This window comes from Siphateles boraxobius, unplaced genomic scaffold, assembly GCF_051911475.1.
Source record: "Siphateles boraxobius isolate OS27281-9 unplaced genomic scaffold, OSU_SipBor_1 12, whole genome shotgun sequence".
Classification (NCBI taxonomy): Eukaryota; Metazoa; Chordata; class Actinopteri; order Cypriniformes; family Leuciscidae; genus Siphateles; species Siphateles boraxobius.
Window position 1 is genome coordinate 21,996,723 of NW_027508722.1, and position 10,118 is coordinate 22,006,840.

The 10,118-nt window shown below is 35.6% G+C and overlaps 1 protein-coding gene across 2 annotated transcripts; it reads left to right on the plus strand.

The window, feature by feature from the left end:
• The first annotated feature begins 2,377 nt into the window (after window positions 1-2,377).
• On the plus strand, window positions 2,378-10,118 carry LOC143721642 (uncharacterized). Of its 2 annotated transcripts, XM_077212257.1 has the most exons (4): window positions 2,378-2,651; window positions 3,295-3,384; window positions 3,711-3,788; window positions 7,078-10,118. In XM_077212257.1, the coding sequence occupies exon 4, from the start codon at window positions 7,499-7,501 to the stop codon at window positions 9,218-9,220; it is 1,722 nt and encodes a 573-aa protein (XP_077068372.1). In that variant the 5' UTR covers window positions 2,378-2,651; window positions 3,295-3,384; window positions 3,711-3,788; window positions 7,078-7,498; the 3' UTR covers window positions 9,221-10,118. The 2 variants fall into 2 exon arrangements, with proteins under 2 accessions (XP_077068372.1, XP_077068364.1); XM_077212249.1 differs by lacking the exon at window positions 3,295-3,384.

The window sequence follows — 10,118 nt, forward strand, 5'->3', positions numbered from 1 at the left end:
TTACACTTTGATCAAGTTAGAGTATTAGGTTATCTCACCTCTAAAAGCTATGTATGTACTACTTGTCCAGTAGATTACAGTAATCCATTTGGCTGTTTTTTATTCATGGTTTTTGTTTTTTTTGAACGAATGGGTGGAAACAATTTTTCTGTCTTCACTAGTTCTGTCTTCATTTCAAATGATTATGTTGTATTGAAAACGAGCTAAGCACATACATGTAATTATGTTAGTCTCACAAAGTCATAAAGCTGCATAATTATATTTTTTTTAAAAATTGACTGCAACACTGCAAATGTCACACTGCAGGGCGTATCAGTTTCCCAAAGTCGCCTATTTCATGACAACTACCCTCCTACACTGACCAGCACATGCAAGATAAAGATTCAAGCTTTCACAGAAAATAAAAGCTGTGCATTCTAGTTAGCCTCACATAACAAAATCATCTTAAAGTGCTCCAGGACAGACAAACATATGTGCTACAGTACATAATGCAGAGCCAAGTTATATGAAAAAACTGATAGATAACATGATTTAAGTAGGCCTATTACAGGCATGCACCCAATATGCAAAAGCAACGATTTATAGATATTAAGTGCTCCCAGTCGCTGGCGCCATAGACATAATAAATACATAGACGCCCTATTGGCAACTGGAGCGTACGTCAACGGCGCCGCCATATTGCGGAGGGCAACTTTCCCATACCTCTCATACTTTATATGATAAAAATAGAAAAAAATTTCTCTATTTTTAATAGAGAAAAATGCACTTTTCGTGTGCTGCACAAATCGCCAAACAACTGAAAACAGGTCTCGAGGAATTACCTTTCACAAGCAAGACTCAACATTTGTTTCTGGTTGTATTTGGTCATGATATAATTAGTAATAGTAACGTTCAGAGGAGAAAGGCCTCGAAATTTAAAAATAATACTGTTATTGTGTCACGAAATGTGGTCTTAATAGTTTTTCAGTCGACAATTTAGTTGTTTAAAGCTCAGATCTGTGGTTTATTTAAAAATATAGGGCCTATTTAAAAATTTAATCGGACGTTTTCGGAGTTGTGAGATACAGGCGATCACCGGGCGCTCAGCGCTCATGTACCCCGCCTGGAACAGCCTTACCTCGGCTAGTGCTTCTGACGTTCTAAAGTTTGATAACTTTATATTTAGGCTATTTAACGTTGTATCCTGCTGTGTGTTTAACTGAATCGTTTACTTTATTTCTTGTCTTGTATAGCTTTTTATACTTTTATACTAGGCTACTTATACTGTTATGATGGCTATTACTGATCAATAAAACTGAAATTTAACAAAAAAGAGACAGGCTTGTGTCATTTTATTTTATATAGCCTATGTAGGAATATTTTAAAATATATAAATTATATTTGCATATTTATACATTATCTTCACTGTATGTAGGCCTACATAAAATAAAATGACAAATCTAATGTCAGTTTAATGATCAATTTTATAATGTTTCATATTTTTTTCATATTGTCTATATTATTCTGCAATTGATATTACATTGTATTTGCTGTTCTTTTTATTATTGTAATTATAATATTATACCACTTACGATTATCAATCTATTATAGTTATGCTATCATAGTCACTAACTTATTATTTTTACTGTCTATATACTGTAATTGATATTTCTTATTATATTGCTATTATTATAGTATTATACATATGCTATTATCAATATTTGTATGATTGTTTTATTGTACTTATGATATTATATAACTATACTATCCATTACTATTTTATTTGCTGTATACTGTTTGTTTATTTTATTGACTAAACAATTTACTATTACTTCTCACTTTATCTTATATTTACTATTTGCATTTCACTGTAGTTTTACCATATCATATGTATTACCATAAAGGATCCATCCGTTATCTTTGTTATTGCTAAAATCGGGTCAATCACAGAAAATGTTTTTTCCACAATAAGAAAACTTTATTTCATTTAATGTGAACATTAAATTAAATCTCAGTATGGGGGTCTTCACAATTCTTATCCAAGAATAAAAAGCCAAATAGCCTAGCCTACATGACAAGCCTGAGCTTTGACAATTCCTAATACATTTTTTTTATAAGTCTATCGAGATTTTAAATAACTGGAGATGAAACTTTTTGTACACCACATACAAACCACTGAAATCGGCTGATAAATGTAAAAACATTTTTTGTTTTTATCCAGAAAAACCGCAGCTCACCCGTTTACTTGTATTTTTTTACAGCGCAGTCTTGCCCTCCGCAAAATGGCGGACGCGTTGACGTATCGGAGCAACGTTCCAAAGCGGCCAATAGGGCGTCAATGTATTTATTATGTCTATGGCTGGGGCTCTACGCTCCAATCCTGTAGGAGGCGATAATGCAGCAAAGCCAACCTCACGCGAAGAAGAAGGCGAAAAGGAAGCCTTCGTTTATTCTTTCCCACCCGCTTCTGTTGCCTCTTTCTCAAGGATTTAGACCTCTTTGGGATATACAAACAAATAATCTCGTGGACTGCTCAAAAAAACGAAACAAATGTACGATAAACATTAAATTCACAAAGGAGCTCACTACAGCTACGCACAAAAACAAAAAGGAAACGGAAAGTTGCTTCTCGCGTTTGAACGTCTTCAGAGTGACATCTATTACTCGACGAGGTAATTTGCGGAAACACGTGTTTGTTTTTATTTGTAGATACTGTGTAATGAAAGTATGGAATTGTTTTTCTTAAATTACGCATAAATCACAGTTTTGGTGTTACTTAGGTAGCGTATACCTACAATTAAATCAACTTTGCTTACGTAGCGTGTTGTTTTAGGCTTGTAATGTGGCGTTACTAATGTGACGGTGTTGCGTCTGTAAATCGTTGCTGTTTTCATTTGGTTTGAGACGTAAATGTTCCCATAATCTCCCTGTTCTTATAGATGTGTACATTTACTGGCAATTCACTTTTATTGTTTTTTAAAAGATAAAATTAACGTTAAGTTACATGTTTTCATTTGAAAAAGATAAGCTGGCTGGTCGCTTGACTCATTTAACGTTAGAGCCCACAATGCCTTAACCCTTTAAATTAAATGAACATAAATACAATAGAAATAACTTGTTGCTGCTCAAATAATGTAATTAGCTGTTTACGAAATATAAAATCGAAACGAAGTAAGTGCACGTTTGGTCAAAATTGAGTTATGACCGAATTTGAGTTTAATCTCTCCGGCTGCGACAGAAGGGTTTAGCTCCAATTAGGGAAAATAACGTTACAATGTTAAAGACTTTGAAGTGTGTTTTTTTTCTGTGTTCTAGATAAAATATATGTTACTTTGCTAGGACAGCCGAGGTCAGTAGAGTCACTTGCCACGAATATTACAGAGACCATCTTTCTCTCACTCATTGGTAGTATTTGTTTTAATTTAAATGTACCATGGTAAACATGCTTATGACGTTTCTTTGAATAAAATAGCCTGCTAAATAAATGTATGGTTAATGTCATTTTCAGCATCTGTCTGTGTTGTGTAACTATCCTTGTTTTTAGCTCTTATGAGGTTAGGCTATAATGTTAATTATTTTTAAGTCATGTAAAAAGTCACAATTTTTTAAACGTTTTCTAGATAGAGTAAGGTAAGTTACCAGACCCTTGTTCTGTTCTATCATAAACCTGTACAAAATTGTGTTAGATCCCAGCTTTAATACCATTTTTATGTTTTGTCTTATTTCTTTAGAAGTACTGTGTTGTTTTTGGTGTTCGCCCTGGCTGTAAAAAAAGAGGGACGGATCACTTTTAAAACAACAGGATTGCAGTAAGTAAAAGTTAAACTCCTGAGTAGATTTTATAAAACTATTTTTATTTGAAGAAATTCTGCATTACAGTACACCTGGCTTGGAAACTGATTCATCACACATTCAAATCAGAAATGTAACAAGTAGCCTAAACAAAACAAAATAATTATTTTCTAAACCATAAACCCAAATAAAATCTGAATTTAAAATGATCAAAGTTATTCATTTCTATCTCTTATTTATGCATGGTATTACAACCATCTGTTTTTTATATAAAGCAAACCGTAAAAGTTTAGTGATTAACTTTGCACCATTTACTACAGACAATTTTTTTGCTTGCCGAATCTATATATAGAGATTAAGGTTATATATTGCATTATCTATATTATAGAATAGTGTTTCTGCAATGTTTCAAATTGGCATGCCCCTTTCAAGATCACACCCCAGCCACTTGTGTATCATCAAGAATTCAGAGTTCTCCACTTAAATACGACTGTGTAAATGGTGTTTGGCCGTTCATATGCCTGGAACTCAAAATTACGATATTTTCAACTCTTGAAGGACACATAACACAGTGTGTTGATTAGTGTAAAATGTTTTATTTGTTCCTGTGGTGTTTTATTTAGTCAGGAAAATATTTCTATACATAAAAGCCAGCTGTAAGGACAATGCATATGTTTACATACACATCATAAAAGCGCTTGCGTGAGAAAGCTGTTTAACATGCTAAATTGGCATTCATGTTAAATACACTCCCATCAGTAAGCACAGCAGAGTTGTCCACACTTTTGTTCTTTATTTTTTCTTATTTTTCCAGATTCACATTATGTTCTCTTCAAATACCTGTAAGAATGGCACTCATTTGTTTACATGGCTGGCGTCATAATCAGAAAGAATTTTATTTTATCACTAGGAGTCCTCTTAAAAGAGTTCCTAGCTATGAGTATTAGCTTAAAATCTATTCCCAAAACTCTTTGAGGCCCTGATACACTTCAAGTTTAATGGAACTAACCAGTGTGACATAATTTCTAACAAAATCAGACCAAAATTTAGTTTGTTTGGTGTTTGTTTCGGGGAGTTTAAAACAGCTTGCCAAAGCGAACTTTCAGCTCATTTGCATTTAAAGATATACTCAATGACACGTTTTTACTGATCCTCAAAAAGGGACAATTTTAACATGCTGTAAAAACTTGTCTGTGGGATATTTTGAGCTAAAACTTCACACACACACTCTGGGGACAACAGAGACGTATTTTACACATTGTAAAAGGCTCATTATACCACCCCTTTAAAAACAATTCAAAGTAAAGGTAGGCTATCTGTCCTACAGCGTTTTTCTACTTTACCACAGTAAGGAATACGAATATAATAGACCTAATTAAAGCGAACCAAGGAAGAAACCTTTATAATCCCCTTTGAAAATAGGTGAGACATGAGTGAAGATTGCGGAAAAGAAACGAGATTCCATGTTCATTGGAATAAAAAAAATGGAATATTGTTAAATTCACTGATAATTGGGTGACCAGATCACAAACCAGAATACAAAGCCGACAAAGCTTAACTTTATAGGCTAATGGACAACAACTCTCATTTGTCATGAATCCAAATGTTACCATGGCTGCAATTTAGCATTTAATTTCTAACTTATCTCAAATCTCTGTGCTTCACTCGTGTCATAATATTCATGTAAAGCAGCATTCACATACAAAAAATGTGTTTTGACGTACCACATCCGGTGCTACTCGGCCACCGTGGTAGCAGTTGCTTTTACAACTGCGACGGTGTGGTTGTCAAGTTTACCGGAACAGCCATAGTGAATGTTGCTGATCTGTGGACTTAAAGCCTATAACTGGTTCATTCATGGCATCAAAGTTTCTCCTGGTTTCCACGTCAGCGCTGTTTGACCCGTTAATAACGGAGAAATTTGAATGCTTCTCACTGGATCTTGCATCGCTGTTATTACTTCAGTGGCGAATTCAAATGCTTTCCTTACTGGATCTCTTAGTGCTGTGTAGTAACAGTGTCGCTTGATCAAGATCGGCACGCACTGCACTGACATTGGTCCAAACTGATAAACGGACCGTGAAGCACAAAATAATGTGTAATGCAGTTTCGTTCTGCTTTCATTTACGTTTACCATTTGATGTTGGGCAACTGCAATTTTAGACGCACCGGCAGGAAAAATAGTCCAACGAATAGTTCGGTTTGTAATGCATACCGAATTGAAAGCCTCGTACCAAACGGTTCAATAAGAATATGTGTATTGTAGATCTTAAGACACCCCTTAGACAAAACAAACCTCTAAAACTGTAAGTGATATTGGGATGTGAATGCGGGGACGCAACCGAACACGAGCAACGCAACCTGGCTGTTGAGATCTTATTGGTGGTTTGCTTGTCAATGGTAGCATGCTGATTTATCAAAACATCTGATAGGCTGTTTAAGATCTACGGGCGATGTGCCCATTTTAATGTTAATATCGAGCGCTATATCGAACGTTTTTTTATATCATTACCGACAATGGTGTACAGTCTATAAATACCGATACCGTTTTATCGTCCAGCCCTAACCTCACATAAGCAAAAGTGTGAATGTTTGCTCAATATTTTAATCCATTTTGCATATAGTTACACGTTTTGCTTAAACGTTTATCATCTTTTACATCTTGAATTTGCATTAAATTCCTTTGTAGTAAATGAAAAAATAAGGTTAAAAGATTAACACAGTTGTGAAAGTTTTGTTTTATTATATTAATTGCACAATATGTGTTGAACTTGCTTCTGCTGCACCCGGGTCTTATAAAAATTCTGTTGCTTTCACTATTTTGAAAAAAACTGTGTTTGAGGAGCCTTGGTTTTGATTGATAGTGTTAATATATTTTATTTGTTATATAAATAGCAATGGAACAGATTGGGCCCTGTTGTTAATTTATAAAATGTACATTTTGTAATGTGCCAAGTCTGCATAATTTACAGTATTATCTGAGAGAGTTTCTTTCGTAAGTAAAATTAATATTATAACTAAAATGTACTCAAATTAATCTTAATTGAGAGCCTAGATTCACAACAATTTGGGAAATCTATCTCCATATCAATCCCCAACACAAATGGTAGTACAAATGGCTCATTTAGGTCATGTAGGTGTTGATTTAGTAACTGCTCTGGGGTGTTTCCCAAGACCATCTTAAGCCTCAATGGATTATTTAAAAATTTGATTTTTTTTACATTTTCACTATTTCAATTTCTTAAAGAAACATCACTTGCCACTAAATTTATTTGTCTTACTTTTCCTCTTTTCTTTTTTTTTCAGATGGCATTATCTGAATTGCGGGCCAGCACCTGAAACAAGGCAGGCCATATCTAATGAGGTTTACATCATTGCTTTTTGCTCAAAGACAACATTTTCCTACAGAATTTGTGAATTGATGACGATTGATGTGACAATCAAAGACTTTTAAGGATAGATTTTTAATCCTTTATGCAATTTTCTGTTTTAATGAAGTTGGCAGAGTTGCCATTTTAGAGATGTTGTGAAGTCTTTTTTAATAATTGTTTTTATTTTTTTGATATTGGATGTTTAACAAATTTTATTTCCTGGAAAATATTTCCAATAGTCCAAGTTATATATATATATGAATATATATTTTTAATCATCCCACATAATCATGTTCCCAGTTTCCTAAACCATTGAAATTTATTAGTCACAAGAATCTACATTTGGCTTTGTCAGGATGGCATACTCAATGGACTTAGGTGGAGGAGATGCCTTCATCTGCACAGAGTGTGGCGAAGGGTTTAGTCAGTACCCTAAACTAGTTGAACACATGGCCATTCATGGATTTAATGGCTTATTTTCCTCTGATGGTTTAAGCATAAGTAATGGTAGTTGTATCAACGCATCCATTGAGGTTGCTCTCCATGAAAACGGAATGCTTACTGTGGTTGATCGATCTGTGTTATCTAACTTTACTTTCTTGTTTGGAAAACCTTCAACCAAGTCATTATGGTGTCAACCCCCTAATCAGGAAGCCTTGACTTCATCTAAGATGCCAGAAAAGCAGTATGTTCAGTTTAAATGTGAAAGATGTGGACAAGTGTTCAAAACCCCAAAAAGCTTACAACTGCATCAGCAGTACCGTGCCCTTGAGCAGGGGCTCAAATGCACCCTATGCTGTAAGGTGTTTAATGACAGAGAGAGTTTGCAGAGCCATCTTCAAAACCATGCTCATGAACGCTTTTACAGCTGTGGACACTGTGGAAAGCGATTCTTAAGACAAGAGACCTTACTGTCACACCAAAAACAGTGGCATGGATCTATTGGTTCCAAGACTAGTAGATCCGAGGAAGATCAAGAAAATAACATGGATAGGTCTTATCCGTGCAAAATATGTGGCTTACGCTTCTTTTGGTTGTCTGACTTGCAAAGCCACCTAAACAGTCATTCTCGTGTCAACACGCCAACTACTGAAGCAATGCAAAAACAGGAATCACTTGGGGTAGAAGAAAGTAAGAAAAATGGCAGTGATTCAGTTAATGAGCCATGTCGTTGTGGCCTGTGTGGAGAACACTTCAACCAAATTTCAGATTTAAGAGAACATCATAAAACACAGCATCCAGATGAGGTTGAGGTAAAGGACTCTTCAGATTTACCAGATAAAACGAAACAGCAGTATCATGGTGTAATGCAACAAATGTTTGCAAAACAGCAACAGCAAAAGCAGCCGCTAAGACCAAGCTTGAGAGGAAGACATAGAGGAATGAGCAGAGCCAATTTTAGTGGTAAAATGTTCTCCTGTAAACTTTGCCATCGTGTGTTTGTGCACTCAAGCAGTCTCTCTCGTCATATGCGGTACCATAAGGGTACTCTGCATGCCTGTGTTTATTGTGGAAGACACTTCCCACAAAGATGTGATGTCACAAGGCATGTGGCCATGTACCACAGTTCAGCGCTTCAACCTAAGGCTCCCGGGGAGTCAAAGACAGAACATGAGGTTAAAAGTGGTGATCAGGAACCTGCAAAAGCATCAACACAAACAAAAAGTGATAGTAAACAAGAGGATCTTGAAGAAGAAAATCAGCCTGAGTCCAAGGCAGATGACCGGTTATTTGGTTCTCGATATACGAGAACTTACACACCAAGGATGAAGTACAAATGCAAAGAGTGTTGTAGAGTCTTTGGGCTACTTAGTGTTTATAAGCGGCATGTGTATTTCCACAAACGAAGTCCCTGCAAGGTATTGCTCAGTTGCCCTCTCTGTCCAAGCCGCTTCACATTCCTCTCTGCTTTACATAGCCATCTTGAGAATCATCATAAAGGAGACTCTGAGAATGATTGCACAAAAGCTCCAGAAACCAATGTAGATGATTCCGAAAAGCAACAGGAAGGTGCTGATGCTGAAAAGCCTGATAAAAATGCTGATAATGTTATGTCATCGGAAATAATGAATGAGTGAATGTTCTCAGACTTGGAGATGCACATAATGGTCAAAAGTATATGGACACCCTCTTCTAATTAACAGGTTTGGCCATTCCAGTAACATCAGTGAAGACGCATCTTAATTCTCAACTATAAAGTGATATTCTATAGTAGAGTATTGTGTGCTTTCAGTTTTGTTTCAATTGCAAGGACTCTTTTCTATTCCAGCAGGGCAATGACTCTGCTCAAAGCGATGGTCTACTGATTCGGTTGTTGAAGAATGTGAATGAGGTACAAATGTCAGACCTAACCCAGAACACCTTTAGAATGGATTGAGAAACCTTTTGTTTAATGTCATTGCCTGTCCTCCTTGATGCTCTTGTTTCTGGAGCAAGTCTCTTCAGCAGTGTTCCTTCCCAAAAGAGTGTGGATGCTGATACAGGACCAAAAGCAGAGATTAGTGTTTTTTTGTCATGCTTCTGAAATTAAATGTATGAGCATCAGAGATAAGGGACTGATGCTGTTAGATGTCTTTCTGTTCTGATTTACCACAAAGGCATTACAGTCTGCAAGCCGGCACTGTACTTCTGGAAAAGAAAAGTGCCTCACAAAGTTGGAAGCACAGAATTCTGTAGAAAATCATTTAATTGTATGTATGTTTTCATAGTATGGTATTAAGATTCTGATATTAAGACACTGGAATACCTGGAGAAATGCCAAACCTGTTCATTAAAAGAGAGTGTCAACAATGAAGATATAATGTATGTCAGCAATGTCAGAATGCTCATATTTAAATAGTAATTAACACACTTTTTTTAGTCTTAGTGTTGTATTTTTATAGCGTTAGAAGCATTCTATAGACTTCTCGGATGTACTGAAAGAAAACTGTTTTCTTGTATGTTGCATTTGTTGTATATAAAAATGTCATCAAATTC